At 41.6% G+C, this 18,766-nt stretch overlaps 2 protein-coding genes across 5 annotated transcripts in view; one reads left to right on the top strand and one right to left on the bottom strand.

The window, feature by feature from the left end:
• CNKSR2 (connector enhancer of kinase suppressor of Ras 2) overlaps positions 1-15,472 on the top strand; it is a 223,382-nt gene extending 207,910 nt beyond the window's left edge. For all 4 annotated transcript variants that reach the window (XM_026120684.2, XM_026120683.2, XM_026120682.2 and 1 more), the window contains 2 exons: positions 9,545-9,741; positions 12,958-15,472. In XM_026120684.2, the coding sequence (XP_025976469.2) occupies positions 9,545-9,741; positions 12,958-13,173 (413 nt within the window). In that variant the 3' untranslated portion in view covers positions 13,174-15,472. The remainder of the gene's footprint in view (positions 1-9,544; positions 9,742-12,957) is intronic.
• Positions 15,473-16,627: 1,155 nt separating this feature from the next.
• On the bottom strand, positions 16,628-18,564 carry KLHL34 (kelch like family member 34). Its single transcript, XM_026120673.2, has one exon. It carries the CDS (start codon positions 18,451-18,453, stop codon positions 16,663-16,665), a length of 1,791 nt encoding a protein of 596 aa, XP_025976458.2. The 5' UTR covers positions 18,454-18,564; the 3' UTR covers positions 16,628-16,662.
• Positions 18,565-18,766: the final 202 nt, after the last annotated feature.

Genomic DNA, 18,766 nt, shown 5'->3' with positions numbered 1-18,766 from the left:
TCATTCGCTGCTTGTAGCCAAAGGCCAGGATATATCTGTGCTCAAAGGAAGTAGATCATCTTCAGCTTCCTCTCCTTCCCCCCCTCTTCTTTCTAATAGATTGTATTGACTATCATTGTTTCGCAGAGGCATTCAGAAGGGCTGTAATTAGCAGTCCCTGGCATTTAATTGCATACACATTTGTTAAATATTTTCCTGTATGCCTTAAAATAAAGTATAGAAAATGGCAGTTAATGTTTCTTTAATGAAGACATTTGATTTATTCATGAAGTCAGGATTTTTGAAGGTGGTGTTTTGGGCTTAATAAAGGAGATAAGCCGGCAAATTTTCAGTTTTGCCTTTGCGTGACCATTGTCTGTAAAGGCCGGTGTTCACTTCCTTTCTTTTGTTTCTTTTGTGTGCAAACACATTCTCCCTGATAGAGGCAGAAAAACCTTTCTTCTATGACGACCATTGTTCCGGTTCTGAGAGAAATCTCTATGTTAAGGTGCATATATGTTCCCAAGTTTATTGGGCGCTATGACATCCGATGACATGGATAATGCCTGGAGAAGCAGCATGGTATTGCGTTTCTCTCGTCATGGTAATAGCTTTTGCTTTCCAAGGCACTGTGCAGGGAGGGCACTCTATACGGTACTTACAGACCGGTGGTATGATGGGCATTCAGCAGCTGACAGGGGGTGCTTAATATTTTGCGATGTCGTGCCCTAAATAAATAACATGTAAATCAGAATGCAGATTAATTAGTCTGAGATCTAATCAGTGCAGCTATCATAACATCTGTAATTATAAATCCAATAATAAATCTGAATATCTGAATAAATATGGCATCTTCTGGGATAACGTTTTCAAAAATATTTCAGGCCCTTTTCATAAATGCCTCAGGAATTGCTTCTCCAACAGACTGACAGTGCATTACAGAGGTAACTGAGCCAGCTATTAAATGAGTCTAGCCCCCGCCCACACTAATTTACCCTGCTTCTTTCATGCTGAAAGTAGAATTTAGGTTCCTAAGTGATGCAAGTACTTTTGAAAAATTCACTCTTGGTGTTATATTTTCATATAAATAAGCAAACTTGGAATGTAGCCTGAAGTACGGTTCATGTCCCCAGTGGATGTTGCTCACCAAGAATACATATTCCGTCTGTTCAGGCTTTCAGGTATCGAGCCTCTAAACCTTGACAGGCATTGCTGGTGTGCAAGCGTGACTGTCACTTGATTTTGACTGGTGAGTAATGCCACTATGTCCATATCATTTGTCACTTAACCTTTCACAGCTTCATGTGCTATAACAGGTTAGGTTTGTGAAAAAATATTTTCCTGAAGGAGTAATTGTTTCCATATATTGCTTGCTGGAGATAGCCATAGGGACATCATTGTCCTGTTTAAAAGTCACAGCATCCCCAAATGTACAACAGTTGTTTATTCAGTTGGCTTCAGATCCTGGATTACCTCATAAATATAAGAAGTTTTTCATTGCTTCTGAACTGAGGAGACTTAGGGGAAGCATACCATCAAAATGTAATTGCTTTCTTTATTTCACTTCAACATGGGTAGCTTGTGGTAAAATTAAACAGCGCTTATATCAATGTGTGGCACAGAAAAATGTCAAGATATCCTATTTCATTGTGTTAAAATTCTCTCAAAGAGTCACTAAAATCTGCTCAGCAGATGAAAGTTAAACTGATGCCTTCACAGGCAACTTAATGAGTGGAATACTGTGTCCAAATATCAAAGGATACAATTATAATGCTGCTGCCAAAAAGTTCTGCCACTGATCAGGGTTTCCTGTTACTTTGGGATGTTTCTGAGTTATTTCATCCTCTTTCTTATGCCCTCTCTGAAATCACAGTTCACCAATATAACCTAGTGAAACAGCAGGTCTAGGAGCAAATGAGGAGCTTCTCCTGATGCTCATTCGAGATGTGTGAGAGCTGTCAAGAGGCAGTGTGAATAGAGCAAGCCAATTATTCCCTCTGTCTGTCTTTCCCCTTCTCACTAACATATTAACCCATTTGCTGGCACCTGTACTTCATGGCTAAGTGGACATTGAAAATGCCTGAATGTTACTGTTGGCACGGCAGCGCTGGTCTGCAGGGAGAAACCTTGAGGGTCTTTTTCTTTTAATGCTGATGGAGTTTAGTGCCAGCCCTTTTTAATAAGCAACTCCATTTGCATGGAAAGCTGAAGCGAGGTGACTGACATGGGTATGAGACTTCCAGTAAGGCCAGCTCAAGTGGCCCATGAAGACGAGAGGTTGTGCTTTAGCCTACTAGTTCCCGGCCTATAGCCTGCAGGCCAGTGGTGACTCACAAGGCTGTGAAAAAGCATATGGAGCTTTATGTTCAGATATCACCAGAAAGGTGACCTGAGAGGAAAAAGAGATTAACAGGGGTCTATTGATCCAAAAAGAAAACAGCTAAGGCTATACATTTTTCAGAGAAAGGCTAGGGTCAGATCTTTTAAAAGTGATTATGGTACCTAAGTGCTTCTGATTGAACTTTGTTGTAGTGGGAACACCTGAGAAACCTTCTAAAATCTGTCCTATGGGAGATGAGTTTTCCACTTGCCTGCACAGTTCACTTTATTTCAAGAAACCAATTTATGCCCATGCATGTGGGAGGAGAGGCAGATTCATAGCATCAGGTGAAAAACTCCAGCATGTCACAGAGCTCTGCTGTGTTCATGCTCTAAGTGAATAACATCTCTAAGGAATATCTTTTTTGCCTACAAGTTTACATAATAGGAGAGAATAGAAACCATGTACAACTCTCCTGGTATCGAAGAAATACTTCCTCATTAGAGGAAAGAATGGCATAAAATGCAGACTAGTTTTCTGATCCTCCGGACAGTAAATGTTTCTGTATGCATGTGTATCCAGGCTTCTTTTTAAACACTGTTCCTCCCTTCCTTGACTCAAGACTTTGGGGAAAATCCTGCACTTTGTAGTATGTGGGCCTGTATTTTAAAGGGCAAAAAAGGATGGAGAATTATGCAAAACAGAAAAGGGCAAGCAAAGCAAAGGAACAGCAGAGAGGATTGCAAAGGCCAGATGCTGCCCAAGAAGCCCACAGTTTTTCTTAAGCTTTTCTTAAGCTTGCTTACGCTTTCTTTCACTCATGGATGGGTCTCATTAGATATGTATATGTGTATATATATATATACATATATATATACACACGCATACTTGCATGCCCAGTCAAGCCTTTATTTTACTGTAATATGGAGTGGACAGGTTTCTATTTCTCCTATAACAAGAAAATCACCTCTTTATTATCCAGAGCAGATGATTAGCAGTTGGCTTTCATGTAGACCAGAATTGCATCTTATTGTACCTCCTGCCTGCTTGCACCATGCTGTGCTTAAACACTGTTCCTTTGTTCCTTTTCTCAGTAATCAGTGATGTGACTTGTAGTGCTTTCCTAATATGAGCTGATTTTCCATGTTACCATAGCTTCCCATACACATGTGCAGGGGTGACTTTATACAGCACACACAGCTGTACAGACACAATCTTATAAAACTTTACTTTTGGTTTGTAGACTGGGGGAAAAGGAAACATCTAGCTTTGCCTGCCTGCAGTCCATCCAAATAGTGCAAAAATGACTGCAATTCTTTCTTTCTTCTGCGTCATAAGTATTTGGATATGTCTCCCCCTTGTGCAGTTTAGAACCTTAAGATTAACCTGAACAGCAGCCTTGCACTGAGAAACCGAGAAGTACTTCGTTGGAGGATTTCTTCTCTTCCCTCCCTTCCAACACAGCCAAAACTCACACCCATTCTCCTTCTATCCTTTTGCTTTCTCATCTTAAATACAGAGAGATCCCTTCTGTCTTTCCCCTACCTATTCTCCCAGGTTTACAACCTCAGTCTGGCTGTCTGCCCCCATGGACGTGTTACAGCCTGTGCCCTTACCTGCATGTTCTCATGCTTCAGTCGGCAGATAGCTTGAGCTAGGGCTTGAGGGCTTGCAGCAAGAAGCCCTCCCTTCAGTGGGGAACAGCAGATGTCTGTTTACCATGTTACCTAAAATTGAAATCACAGGAGGACCAGGCAGTTTTTAATAGACCTTATAGTAGACATGGCATGCCCAACATGCTGTGGCGTAGGAAAATTGCAAAACACTCTGTCTGCTTTAGGATTTTGTCACTTACTAGTTAGCTTGTGTCAGCTAGTACGTGGTAGACAAACTTCTCTTTTTCTAATGTGGATGCATCAGGATCAAGATGATGAAAGAGAAGAGCAGGGATTTGTGCATCAGCATGAGACATGTGTCAAGGCTTGTTTTTATCTGGCTTGAGACCATTTCCCAGAGGCCGAAAAAGCTCTCTCAGTTTTGGTAGAGCATTTACTGACAGCCAGAAAAAGTCTGTGGGAGGTTTCAGTTAGATGGCTCCCCAGTGCTAAAGGTAAAGCAGGTATAACTGTAAAACTGGAAGCAAGTCTTGTGAGATTTGTAGGGGTAAAATAACATATGGCAGCTGTTTAATAATATAATTAGTGCTGTGTTCTAACAAAATTACCTCCTTAAGATCCTGAGAAAGCTGAGCTGAGCTGGTTTCTCTGCCAGAGAAAGTGAGCTCACCAAAAGGAATGAAAGTGGGAGTTTGGATTTCAGTGGAGCATGGAGGATTTCAGTTCAACTGCTTGTATGTTGTTCACTCTCTGTCACAGAATTGCAGCAGCTCAGCTTTCTCGGGACTTGCAGAAGGTGGTAATTTTGTTCAAATGCAGGGCTAATTGCAGGCAGAGCAGTGGGTGTGCATGACAGGAGTCGCACAGTGCGGGAAAGTGCGTCACTAAGCTGTAAAGGTAGCAAACAGCAAACAGGATAGTGGAAAAACGGAGAATGCAGTCGGAGTGGGCAATGGTGTCCATTACGTGGGACAAGAAGAGAAGTCTAAAGATAATGGGAGGAGCCTGGGTGGCATTAGGAGGAATAGGCAAAGTACAAAGGTGCATCAGAGGAGAGCTTCAGCCCTTGAAAAATCTGACCATGTTGGCATAGCAGGCGATAAAAACCAATAACTAGTTGTGTTGTGCTGTCCTTGCATGGGCAGTTATCTACACTCATGGCCCCAGGTACAGTCACTGGCTCTTCTGGTACTTCACTGAAGGGGAATAACCATGCAAGCTTTCAGTGGCATGAGCTTTTACAGGGAAAGTGAGTGAGAGAAGTGCAGGAACCTCCACTGAAATTTTCTAGGGATTTTCCCAGATATTTAGAGCCAGTTTGTGAGAAAAGTATGCCTAGAGATTTTCTGTGTCCACGGAATGATGTGTTAGCCAGCTAGGTTGCAACGGTGACCTTCTACATGTCCCTCATTTCGTATCATCTTCCTGATGTTAATGATTAGGAAATGAATGATCTACTCTCAGACTGTGTAAATATCAATGTTAACACTTTCTCTCTGCTCACTTTTCACTCAAATACCTTATGTTCTTATTGATTGCTCTTTAGATATTGGTTTATAGGAGGAAAATAATGGAAAAATGTATGGAGCCAGGAGGTGGTTACACTTACTGCATCATGGACCTTGGGTCACTGTCATTTTAACAACAAGCAGGAGCATAATGTAAAAAAAAACCACCAAATTTTCCTAAATGCCAACCACCCAACCATTTTCTCACCATAATTTCACCCACTCAGCCATAATCTCCAGCTTCATCTCCTGAGAAAGTGTAAAAATGGATGCAGATATTTGTGGCAATTTAAGAAGTAGGAGTAGAGTACAAAAAGTTCCGAAACTATTCCAAATGGAAGGCAGAATAATGAAAAATAATAACACAGCATTTACTAGTCTGAAGCATTATTCAGCTGCTGAATTTAATTCAGTTAAAAGCAAATGGTTTTGTGTTCACTTGAAGATACGGCAGAAACTTCGTTGTTACCGAATTTGGTACCTGGGTATTCTGGGATTTGGAAGATAGGGTGCAGAATTTAGATCCTGCCTGCTGCAAAGTTTATGCAGCTTTATTTCTGCCCCAAAGCGACAGAGTTGTTCTAGCATGGATGAGGCCGGGGACAAAATTATTGCCTCAGAGGAAAGACCTTCCTTTTCAGTAGTATACGGAAACAGCTGTCTACCGATGTATTCAGAGAAACAAGGCAACTGGAGAGATGCAGCCTATGACTCAGCAGCCAAGTGAGGGTGAATAACAACTTGCTGTGTAGACTGCTGCAAGGTCAGTGTACAAACCCCATTAGGCCTTTTCTCTACTTAGATGAGGCATTACCTGAGGCCTTATTCTTTCTTAAGAAGACAGCCCTGCTGGCATAGCATGTCACTTGCATACAAATCCACCAATTTAAAAAAAAAAGAAAATATTTTTAAGCTCAGCTGTGTATCTAATCAAGTATCTCCCATCCTTTATGGCACCAAGGGTTTCACCAACACCTACAGGAAATCAGTCAAATCATTCAGCCAAAGGGCGAAGGAGGCAAATTTTGTGTATAATCTCATTCCCGCCTACTGAGAACTTACTCCAGTCATTGAGAGCAATACATCACATCCAGTGGAAAATGTTAAGGGCTTAGGATGTGTTAGCATGACTCCCGCTGCCTTCCCCCAAGCCATCGGTGGAATGAGGTGGTATCTTGCCCCGTTTGAGCTTCTTGAACGTCAGCAACAGCGAGACATTTAGGGAAAGGGAATCTGCTGTTTTTCCTCACTGCTCTTGCCTTCATATCAAATCCATGCTCTAGCTGAGTGATGTTAGAGCCTGGGGAAGGCAAGCCCCAGACAGGCAGAGGTGATGGGCTTCAACAACCTATTAGCCTGATGCTACAAGAGAGCACCTAGATTTCTCCCCAGTTCTGTCTCATAATGACTCGGCTAGCTACACCTCTTTCCATGCAGTCTCGGCTGTTCCTGTTTGGAGTTAGAGCAGAAATTATCGGCCTGCAATCCCCCCCACAACATACTCAGCAGCAGGCAGCGTACCTGAGGAAGGGAGCCCTGGGGAGCCCAGCGGCGCTCCGGCTGATGCCGACAGCCGGGCTGGTGGCCGGGGTTGGGGGGGAGGGTCGCTTATCTGCACAGGCCGACCTGAGTTCCACCTTCATTACAGGCACTTCCTATTCAGGAGTGATCCTAAGGGTCAAACCCAAACTGTTTTGAGGACTACCTTTGTCCTTCACCACGGTTGGGACCTTTCATGGTTCGGGAGCCTGGGGGTTTTCAATGGCAAGCCTGAAAGCGGTGGCTGATCCAGGCTGTAGATCACCCTGGCAAAATAAATTAAAATGGCACGGAGTTAAGGCACTGGCTCACTTCTTCAGCAGAGTTTCCATGTACTTAGTAATCCCCTGAGGATACAATGTAGTTATGCTGCTGGGGGAAAGAGAGCAGAGGAAAGATCTTTTTTACCTTGCATAACATGGGATAAGAGGAAGAGAGAAACAGATGTAAAATAATCCCCTATCAGATCTTGGAGGTTTTTTTGCCTTTGCCTTTTCACAAATCACTCCCATTCCCCAGCTCTCAGACTCGTCGACTTAGATGTTCAGTGATAAGAATGGATACAGATATCCCAAACATCCTGTCTCATTGCTGCATGGAATTTTTAAGAAAGCATAAAAATCAAGACTGCAGGTGTTTTAACCAATCTTTAGATATTCAGCTACTGAATATTTTCCCCTTTAACACGTTAGATGTTTTTAATAAACACAAGAACAAACTGCATCTCATTTTTATTTTTCCTCAAGTTTTACCTGCATGTACAGTGATGAATGCAGGTCTCCAAGCCATACAATACACAATGGGAGGATTTAGTGAGTGTATATATACCAACTGAAAGAACCCAACAGACCCACAACACCTCCATCGACAAAAAACCTCTAGTCCTTCTTCATGTCTGTATCACTTTAAAAAAAATGAGTGCTTTAAAAACCACAAGTGATTAAAAAAACAAGTGCTTTAAAAATACCACAAGTGATAGCGTTATTGGCTATTGAACAACACAAAAAGTACAAAGGAATAAACTGGCTAGAGAGAGAACAAGATTAATTGCTGACTGCAAAATTCTTTGACTGTGTAAAGATCTATACAAATGTAAATACTTTTGTGATGGGAGGTAGAGATTTTGGTCTGTGGCATTCTTGTTTGGAGCGGAGGTGAGTAGTTATTGTACTGCATGGTGCTGGCTTGAGTGAGAGGATGCCTCAGGTAGTTCATGGTGAGCATGTCTTCTCAGCATAGAAATGGCACTTTTAAACACTAGCTTGTCCCACCATACTACCCTGTCGGTGGTACGGATAGAAAACCCACCAAGCATGGGGGGAGACTGAGGCTTTGCTGTGTAGGGGTACTTCAGCATGCGCTGAACTTTCAGCCAGTGAGTACGGCCATTTCTTGGCATGGGATCACCCACAGGATAGAAGTTATGCTTGAAACTGAAGAGCTGTACCCTTCCTGCAGGGGATTTAATGAAAGCATCCTGAGGACATGGGCATGTTGGCCCAAGAAAATGTACACGATTAGGAAAACCAAAACTGGGTGGGAGGGTCCCATCCCTCGGGCTCCGGAGAGATCTGAGCTCACCAGGCGGTAGCCACTGGTGCATGTGCAGGTGTCGGTGATGTCGGGGATGGATGTGCTGCCTGCCCAGCTCGCTCCCACAGGCCTGCCCTGGCTTCTGCTGATCACCACGCATCTGGTCGTGGCTTCACCGAAACTTTGCAAGTTTCTACTGAGTCATCAAAAGTTTCGTATGGGGAAAACAATGTGTCAGAAGCTGATGTTTTGATGCTTTCTAACCAATCTTTGGCTGATTTTGTTTTTAAAGGAGCAAAATCTTTCATTTTTTATTCCTTTAAAATGCTCCTGGTGCTAGTCAGAATGAACACCAAAAAATCCATAATGCAAACAGCTGTGGTTTGGCTGCTGCGCTGCTGACTAGTCACTCATGGATACATTCTTATGTCCAGCGTCTGCGTACTAGTACAGCAAAAAAATACCGCAAGTGATAGCATTATTGACTATTGAACAACACTCATGAATATCCAAAAACAGACAAAAAGAAGTGGGCTTTAAACTAGTAAGAAGGAAAATGACATGTCATTCCAAGACCATCAGTTAGAAACATATCCTGGAGTGTCAGAACACATCAGTACTCTCTGACAGAAATTAGATTCCTCATCACCTTCTTCAACAGGATGCTTCTAATCCTCCCTTTTCTTGTAATAACCAAGTTACCAATATACTTAATTACAATTAAAGATGTGATTTCTGACAGTATGTGACCGTAAGGTTACTTCACCTTGCACTACTTCTCTTTTCTTCTTTCTGTACTGGTCAAGGCTTTATAATTCTTGGAAGTTTTTCTCCCTTTCTCTTGAAGGCAATAGTTAGAGAAGGAGTAGCGAGGCTTGCAGCACTTTTTTTCTGGAAATGTGAAATGTTCACTTTCTGGTTTAGTTAAACCTGTTAAACTTTTTGCAAAGATTTTTGATAGATTTTTGTGTAACCGTCTTAATGATACACTGTTCCTTTCTCCATTTTTTTCCTCTTCTTTTTTTCCCCTTTTCTTTTTCTCATTACAGCTGAAACTATACATGAAAAAACAGCAGAATCCTTGCAAGACTTGTACAGAGCCTTGGAGCAGGCCAGCCTGTCTCCTTTAGGAGAACAACGGATTTCCACTAAGCTGGAGTATAAGAAATCTTTTATAAAGAGATGTAGCGATCCAGTATTCAATGAAAAACTGCACCAGCTGAGAATTCTGAAAAGCACTTTAAAGGTGAGATGAAAGAGGGAGAAGAAATCCTGCCCCAGGCCTGGATCTTACTGTACTGTATTCAGAGATTAATTGTACACAGCTGGAGTCCAGGCTGAACCTAGTGTGTGAAATGAACAACAAGACGTGGGTAAATGCTGTTCCCAAAGCATAGAAAAAAGTACCTTGGGAGAGCAGTGGAAGTGAGGGGATCAGTTTTCATTTGTGAGGAGATAAAATCTCAGAAAGCTACTCCTCCTCTAGCTAGTTTAACATAATTTGACAACAAATTATCGGAGTGGACCTTAATCCCTTTTTTGTCCCTGAACATTTTCATTTACCAAAATATATTTAGTCTGTAATTGCCAGAGTTGAAGCTTAAGCAAAGTCAGCCTTTTGGCAGGGAGCAGTACTTTTGAAAACATTTGATTGTTTTCTGATGGCTGAGCATGTCTAGCAATGAACTGTGTCCTTGCACTCTGCATAAACTGACAGGATCATTGTATTTAATCGGTAAGATTGATTAAATAAATAGATAGTGGTAATGATAGATTTGAAGGTTTTTGTCATTGTTCTAAATGTACCACAGCTTGTTTAACTTCCCTGTCTGCTTCTTTGTTTGTTACAGCAGTATCAAATCTGTACTGTCAGAGATTACAACAAACAATATGCTGGGCTTCCCCAGGGACCCTGTTAACTATATTAAATTACCACATTTTAAGTCACCAGATAATTGTACAGTGGATTTTTTTTAACAGCTTTCATCAAAGAGGGCTTTATCAACATTAATTAATTTAGTTTTCCATCACCTAGAGTAGCATTTAAGCAATATTATTTTCATGCTACGGGGCTCCCATCCTGAAAAAAAATGTTACACGTGCTTAACTTTCTGCTTTGTATCATCTCATTGAAGGCAATAGATACTTATAATATCCAGGTATGTGACTCTCTACAGGTTTAGAGGCTGGCAGAAAAAAATCAAGACACAGAGTAGCTGAGCAGGTTTTCAACAAGTCTCCTACGAGAAGTGGCAGCATGAGAAACTGAAATAAAATCACAGTAATGTCAGACATGTAGGGCGGCAGGAATTTCATGCAGTATAGGTGCATGAAATTTTTTGCACCATGCCAGGATCACTCGCACCAAAACTGTGTGAAAGATGTTGGTCTGCAGTAAATAAGATCCTGCCCTAAAATTTCCAGGAATGATGCAATGACTATCAGTAGCCTGCTGCCATGCTTAGTTGTCTTTCTTGTTAGCACTTATTGATACCTGAACTAAATTAAGCCAATGGCTTTCTACAGATGACATTGTTTTCCTCCAGGGAATATCAACAACTCACCCCTTTGACACAGAGGAGGGCTGTTTTAGTGCTTCTCTGGGTCTTCTTTCTTTTAGACCAAACAAACACAATTCATTCCCTCTCTCTCCACAAGACAGGTTTTCTAAACCCCTCATCATTCTTATCTGGACTTTGATCGGTATAAATCATTCTTAAAGTACATGACAAAAAATTGGACATACAATGTTGGTGAGTACCAAAGAAAGTTAGATAGCTGCTCTGTCTTGCATACAGCATCAGTCTACAATGGTATGTGCCTGTTTTGCAATGGCCTTGCAGTAACTCATGCAGAGTTTGTAGCTCCATTGTAGCCCAAAGCGCCATCTCTGCCGTGCTACTAGTAGCAGTACCCACCAGTAGATACTGATGGTTAGATACTAGTTATTTTTGCTTTTTGGCAGTGCCTTTGGTATCTCCTTCCTAAATGTAGGCCATTTGCACTGGCCTGTTGGATTTGATGTTCTGGCTTCCTCAATTTATCAAAATTGTTAGTAATCTGATCCAGCCCTCCAAATTGCTTCTAGCTGGTATCATCCATGAAGTCTCAGTTCCATCATCTAAGTCCTTAATGAAAAGATCTCTGTTTTCTGTCCTGAGATATAACCACAAAACCATCTTTCCTGTCAGCTAGAATGAGTTATGTGGGTAGCAGTGAGGAGATAAGATAGCAGTCATGGTCTCTGAGGAGCAGGTTATGGTAGTTTACGCAGAGATCAGGACTTCCCATATTTTTACTTCCACTGGTCATTCTCTGCTTGTACCTCAGTTTCTGAAAATGAGAATTCCAGCACATAGCATTGATTAGCTATTGTTTGCAAAGCATAAAAAATGCCATTCAATATACTGCTTTTTGGTGACTTATCTGACCCTTCAGGACCTCTGCCATGCTGCAGGCTGACACAGCATAATGTTTCCCTTTAACATGCTCTTTAACAAGATTTAACACACTCATCATATGTACGGGGAATATATGAGTTAGCAGTGAGGACTGTGAAACCTCTCTGGCACAGAGGATAGTGAGGAGGTTGTTGATGCCCATATCATTCCTATGCAGCCGAGTAATGCTGGAAATCTGAGTGTTAAATGTGTTTCCAAAGCTTAAGTCTGTTGCATCTAGTTTCTGCTGGGTGCAACAGCCATGCGCAGCTACGTGTGTATCTGAGGCTTACTCTGATCTGTACTGGCTGGCTGTCATCTCTCGAGAAACTCATCACCGGCCACTGATTATGAGACACTGACATTGCCTGTCTCTATGATGGGTAAGGAGGTATCAGCAGCTTTTTTAGACTTTACCTGTTTCGGCTTTTCTTTGCCACTACAGTGGCAGGAGGAGGCAGCAGCAAGCCAGCCCATTGTGCATACATGGGCTTTAAAGGCGAGTTAGCAAGTTAAAAGGTCCTTGCACAGTCCTTTACAGTGTAGCTCTCAGATGTCCCCATGACAAGCCTGGTAAAAAAGGCTTAGCTCTGCTGGCAGGCGAGAGGCCATCTGCCTGCATCCCACACACAAACACAGCATTTCTTAGGATGATGAAGAAGAGCAAACAGATGGCACTGCATAGCATGAAATGGATCTAGAGACAGGAAAACAGCTAATAGTAAACAGCACAGGGTTTGCTTTTCACCTGAGCTGAGCAAGGGGCAAGGAGAGGGGAGAAGAGCCATGCTGGAGGATGCTGGACAAGGCGAGGAAAGCCCTCACACCCGGGGGGCGCGTGACGCCTGGCAGGCAGGTAGCACTCCTGCCCATAAGCGCTGGGTGCAGCGGTGAGATGCTTCCCTGCTTCAGACGCCCGTGCAGCTCACATTTGCTGCTCCTTTCCTCCCGTTCCACCCACGCGATTTTGTTAGTGACTCATCACCCCCAGTGACTGCTTGCTTGTTTGTTTTCTCCCGCAGGCCAGAGAGGGAGAGGTAGCCATTATAGATAAAGTTCTGGATAATCCCGATTTGACGTCCAGAGACTTTCAAGAATGGAAGCAAATGTACCTCGACCTCTTCCTGGACATCTGTCAAGGCAGTACCCCGAGGGACTCTGTTAATGGCTCTTCCGAGGTGGATGCACTTATAGCCTCTTTAGCACACACTCACTCTTACATTGAAACGCATGTATAAAGGGCTCTCTTTTTGCCCATTTACTACACTGCAGCCCTTTACTTAAGTGCATAAAGTAGTTTTTATATCACTATGTGGGAGCTCTAGTAAATTATATTTTAATGTTACTCAGCTGTGTGAAGTAAACCTTCATTGGTTAACAATACCGTATCTTTAATGAGGATTTGTATATTTTATATGCTACCATGCTCTGCTTGTGTTTACCTTCTGTGAAATAAATGAACATGATCTATAACTATTAAAGAAAGTATTTAAAAGCATTTTTGGAAGACTGTGGCCTTTGCACAGAAAGTTCTACAAGATGAATGTTTTGTTACTGAAGGTCACTTTTACAATGATATTTTATATTATGTAACTCCAGTATTACATTGCATTTTTGGAGTGCAGGTACTATTTTGGTGGTGTGAAAAAAAACTTTTTTTACACTTAATAAAACTCTAGGAGTTTTCGTAAATGACAGAGAAAAGGTGTAATGCAGTAGCTGTGTTTCAGTTTTGTCAAACAGATAAAAGGATAAAAATCAGCAAACAAAAATGACTACTGTGAATTTAAGTGTTAAAAGGTTGGGTCTTATTTCCTTGTGCTTTTTTAAAGCCTGTTGCTAAGGTTTACCATCAGTGCAAAGGGATGCTGGTTTGTATTCTAATTAAGACCAAATTATGTGTTGTTTGTCTCTTAATTATATTTGGTTGATTTTTTAAAAAATTAGTTATGGTCCTGTCATTCATGCTGCTTTTCTACTGAAGGTATCAGTATAACATGCAGATTTTGGAAAAGAGAAAATTTCGACTTTGAACATCCTTGATAAAGGTATTTCTCCTGCCTAGAAAAGCAGCAGTGGAAAAGGTTCCCAGTGAAATGTTCTGAATCTGAGAGGCTTTAAAAATTCCCACAGTAGGAAAGGAATGAATGGGATTTTTCAAGGAGTCTTTTGTTTGTTTTGTGAGCTGAGAAATTTGACTGTATTGTATGCAGGGAAAATGTGTGATGGGAACAGAGTTGAGCACAGAACCTGAAAAATAGCTGAGAACTAAAAAAGTCTGGTTTGCTTTTGAAAGGAGAGGGAAATCTCTGGATTCTGCTGAGTTCACAAACCAATTAAAATGTTTTAAACTTCCATGAGATTTGAGATGTGCTGGATACAACCCAGTGAATATGAGTAGTAATATCTCCTTGGAGTTAGGCACATGCTAGGAAAGTGGGAGGTAAATCTTAAATCATGTATTTACTCTTTATGGGCTTGTTTTTGAAAAGTGAGCAGAGCTTGACAAAATATTTGTGCTGCTTTTCAGTGTTTTGCTGTGTAAGTTAGGACTCATGATATGATTTAATAATGCTCATGTGAAAGGGAAAAGCCTCCTTTATACTTCTTACAGTGAGTTGTACTCTTAACCAACTTCCAACTATTGTCTGTACAGCTCAGTGAATGTACTTTAAACTTTATGAGCTCTGATATTTCCTGGCAGTTATCTCCATGATGGGATGAATGAAAGAAAGGACAGATAACTTTTTTTCTTCTCCTTCCTCCTGCCTTCCTTCCTGCCTTCCTTACTTTCTTCCATCCTTCCTTTCTTCCTTCTGCCTTCCTTCCTTCCTTCCTTCCTGGTTATATTGTTACATTTAGATTGCAAATGTTTTGCAGATTTTGCACAATTGTACAGAAGAGTGGCCTTTCTGTAGCCCATTTTAGGTAATCCTATATTCAAATCAATATGAATGACAAATCATGTATTAACATTTGTATAGAATTCTTGATCCAGTGTAATATTTGTACCATTTAGAAGAATATTGTTTGTATAAACCGGACATTTATTTACTGCATGGGTACTGACTTGTATATTAAATTTGTGAGGTTTTTGTAAATTTCTCTTAAAAAAATGCTTGACTTGAGATGGATTGTGCTATTGTTCCAAGCATTTAGATTCTCTTGCTATTGTTTACTGGACCAAAAGTAAATATATTCATATAAAAACTCTTTATAGCTATCTGATGGATGTATATGCACACTGTGTAGTTGATTCCTTGTCAAAACCAAGGCAGATCAGAAGACTTAGATCTGTTGCTATGCAACAGCTATTCTGTCTGCACTTTACATTAGTAAAGTCAGCTTGATTGCTTTAAAGGTGAAAATTAAACATTACAGGTTTTTAAGCTAGTCTAGTGACAAAGAACGTGTCCTATCCATTGTGCTGCCTTAAGACTATTAAATGTTCTTCTATATATATTTTTATTGTATTAAGCCTCAGCTCAGAAAGGGAATGTTGTAAAATGAAGTACAATAAATTTAGCTTTTAAATCACTGTTTATTATTAGAGATTCAATAGACTCCATACAAGAGTGATTCTCTGGCATCTGGACATGTTACCTGCATTTCACAGAGCAGTATGGCTTAAAGTGCACTACAGTCTGTGCCTTCGGACTCTGCCAACATGGCCAAGAGGAAGTAAGGCTATTGCTGTTTTGGATGTAGGCAGACACTGAATAGAGACTTCTGAAAACCTCTGGTCACCTTCCTCCCCTTTGTCCTCTTTGATGAAAGTAAACCTTTTTTGACTGCCTGGTTCTCTCATGTGCTAGTTCAGCAACTGTGAACAATTTTACCGTTCTGACCAGGTATAATAAAGTGTAAAGTACCCAGGTAAGTATCAGGGCATTAGCTACTGCAACTCCTGTAACAGGGTTCGTAGAGCCTTAAAATAAGTATACCTGTTCAGTCCTGGCCATCTAAACTAACACAAGGTTTGTATACAAAAGAAATGTACTGTGTCAATACGGTGTGTGTTTAAAATAAGACAAAATAAGCATCTGAAAAGCATACTACAACAAAGGCTGCTCAAAGAGAAGTGACTTTCAGTTCTTCTATGGAACAATCACTGTTTTAACATATGGTCATAACTGAGGCTACATTTCAAAAAAACCATGCTTTCTGTCCAGTAATTTCATGCTGGTTAGCTAAGGCATTCTTGCCTAGTATGTAGCATATCAAATAATACCTTTTTCTTGGCACTACTTATTATTAGCTCTCATAGGCATCAATTTTCTAGTCTTTATACAGCTCACTTTCATTCTGCTTAGCCATAGCATAAAATTCAATAGCACTTACCAGCTGGGAAGTTCACCTCTGATTAGGAAAACAGAGAAGATGGATTATATTTTTTAACCTTTGAAAAATCTGACTTGCAACAGCTATTAATTGCTATCTAGGTATTATTCTTCCAAAAAAAGTCAAACATTGTCTTTCTAGCTCATCGCCTCCAAACATGCTACTTGCTACATCCATCCTCCTTGAGATGAGCTTTCAGCTGTATAAATCACAGCACCTTTTCCTATGCTAGAGCCAGGTTTTCTTGCCTATTTCCACCAAGCGTATTGCTTGTCAAAGCAAAACCTCGAGTCTGTCACATTTAGTGCCGCTGCAATTTCCTTTTTCTTCTCCAGGACAGCCCTGCTGGCTTATGTCCTGGGATGATTACTCCACAAAGTGTTAGCTCAGCAGCTTTGCTGCTTCTTTTGTTGGCTGTCATTGTCCTGTTCATCGGCCTCTTCAGAGAGCTGCAGCACTGCACACTGCAGTCCCCACCAGGGCGAGGGGGCTTTGCAGATCTCTTCCCAGCCATCATTGTCAATATCGTAGCCAACCACATCTTGAGTGGGGACTTCCTGTGAGTCTTGCCATTTCTTTCCCCCAATAAGAAGTGCAGTTTCTTCTACAACCGCCAGGCCATAGCAAAATCGATCATAGGTCAATGGCCTTAAACGAGTCCATTGGTTTTGATCAGGGTCATATCTCTCTATTTCAGAGAATGGTTCATATAATCCTAAAAATGTGAATATGGCTTCTCTGATTGTTGCCATCTGGTGCCCAAACCGAGCAATGCTCATGGGGGCTTGTTTCATCCACTGCCCTTCCAGTGAGCTCAGAGAATATACATCCTTACTTGTGTTGGCTTGATCTGTGCATTTGCCACCTGAGATGTATATAGTATTCTTACAAATGGCACCAGCATGGCCATGTATCTTGCATGGCAATTCCCTGGCCTTCATCCACCTGTCCCTGCTGATGTCGTAGACTTCCACAGACGAATGCAGCAACCCATTCTCACCTCTTCCACCAATGGCACAGATACTGTTGCCTAGGACACAACAAGAAAACTGGCATCTCTTTTCCAGCATGCCAGTGATTTGTGTCCACCTATTAAATCTCGGATCATAACGGTGGACCTTGTTTGTAACCGATAAGACCTTGTCAGGTTTTGCATCTCCCAGAGCACCACCTTCTATTTCCCCACCCAGCACGTAGAGGAAGTTCCCCACCACACACATGCTGTGGTTCTGCACCCTGTCCTGTACCTGCGTGAGAGCTCGCCATCTGTGATTGTAAACATCAAAGGCCACCACTTCGGTGCCAAGCCCCTCACTTGCTGTCCCTCCCCCCAGCAGAATGATCCAGGTCTTCTGGTTCCTCAGAGTGGTGGACTTATCCTGCAGGACAGGCTGTCTGAAAGCAGATGCATGGTAATTTATTGCTTTAATGATCAAGCACTTAATACCTGCGGTGAGGGGCACCTCTGACTGTGTGTACGTTTTTCTCAGATCTTCCACCGGGATGAGACCGTATCTTATGTGCTCTAAAAGGCTACTTTTATGAACCAGCCTGGATGTGTCCTGCTTCAGCCACATCAGCACAAGATTCAGCAAGCGGGTTTCTTTCACCCTAGGGAGGTCTGGTGATTCAACCACTGCTAGCAAAGACCTGAAGTTCAGCTGAAGCAGTCCTGTAAAATCCAAGTCCAGCAACTTCCAAAGATTATTGATAATGTATTTTTCTGTTGCTGCTAAGGCATCTGGAAGATAGAACTTTCTTGCAACATTGGCAGAAAAACAGCAGTTTTCCAAGGTAAGATTGTTAACCAAGTACTGATTGCATAAGCCAATAGCATCAGTCACTTGCAAGTAACTTGCAGCTTCCAAGGTATCCTCCAGGCTTTCAAAAGAAAGGGGCAACAAGGAAGTGTAAATGAAATCTAGGACATGCTGGAGACCGGTGGGTGAGACAACTTGCAGATGAATTACACTGGCTTTAGATTCTTGGGTGTAACTTTTGAACATGGCTCGAAAGTAGTCACTGGAACATGCCAGCAAAGACTTGTGTGCAGGAAATTCATTTTCCTTCACTTTCAGCAAAATATCACACAGAAAGCCTTCTGATCTCAGGATTTGGTACTGGGAGAGCACAGCATTGCAGTGTGCTTTGCAGTAGGACAGGAAGTAACTCATCATAGATAGTGCAATGCTTTCCACTTGAGTTATTAAAGTTAAAATGCAACTAGACACCAAAACAGCTGCCCTACTCAACCGCCATTGTATGAATGCCCACCAGACCTCCAGCTGTTAAAGAAAAGCCCGACCAAAAAAAAAAAAAAAAATCAGTGTCCTGCCTGGCATAGGGGGTTAGTTAGTAGATTTGTAGTGAATTCAATGCATTCTTTCATAGAAAAAACAGCTGAATGCCATAACAGCTGTAGGATGCTTACTTTTCTTGTCTCCGTTGCTTTTGCAAGGATGAATGGTCCATGGCTGTGCTGAGCACTTG

This window comes from Dromaius novaehollandiae, chromosome 1 (assembly GCF_036370855.1).
Source record: "Dromaius novaehollandiae isolate bDroNov1 chromosome 1, bDroNov1.hap1, whole genome shotgun sequence".
NCBI lineage: Eukaryota > Metazoa > Chordata > Aves > Casuariiformes > Dromaiidae > Dromaius > Dromaius novaehollandiae.
Note: the sequence above shows the minus strand (reverse complement) of the source record. Positions and strands in the feature narration are given on the sequence as shown.

What these genes read in the sequence shown, in the direction of transcription:
- KLHL34 (XM_026120673.2), bottom strand. Translation starts at nt 18,453, where the DNA reads ATGATGAGTTACTTCCTGTCCTACTGCAAAGCACACTGCAATGCTGTG.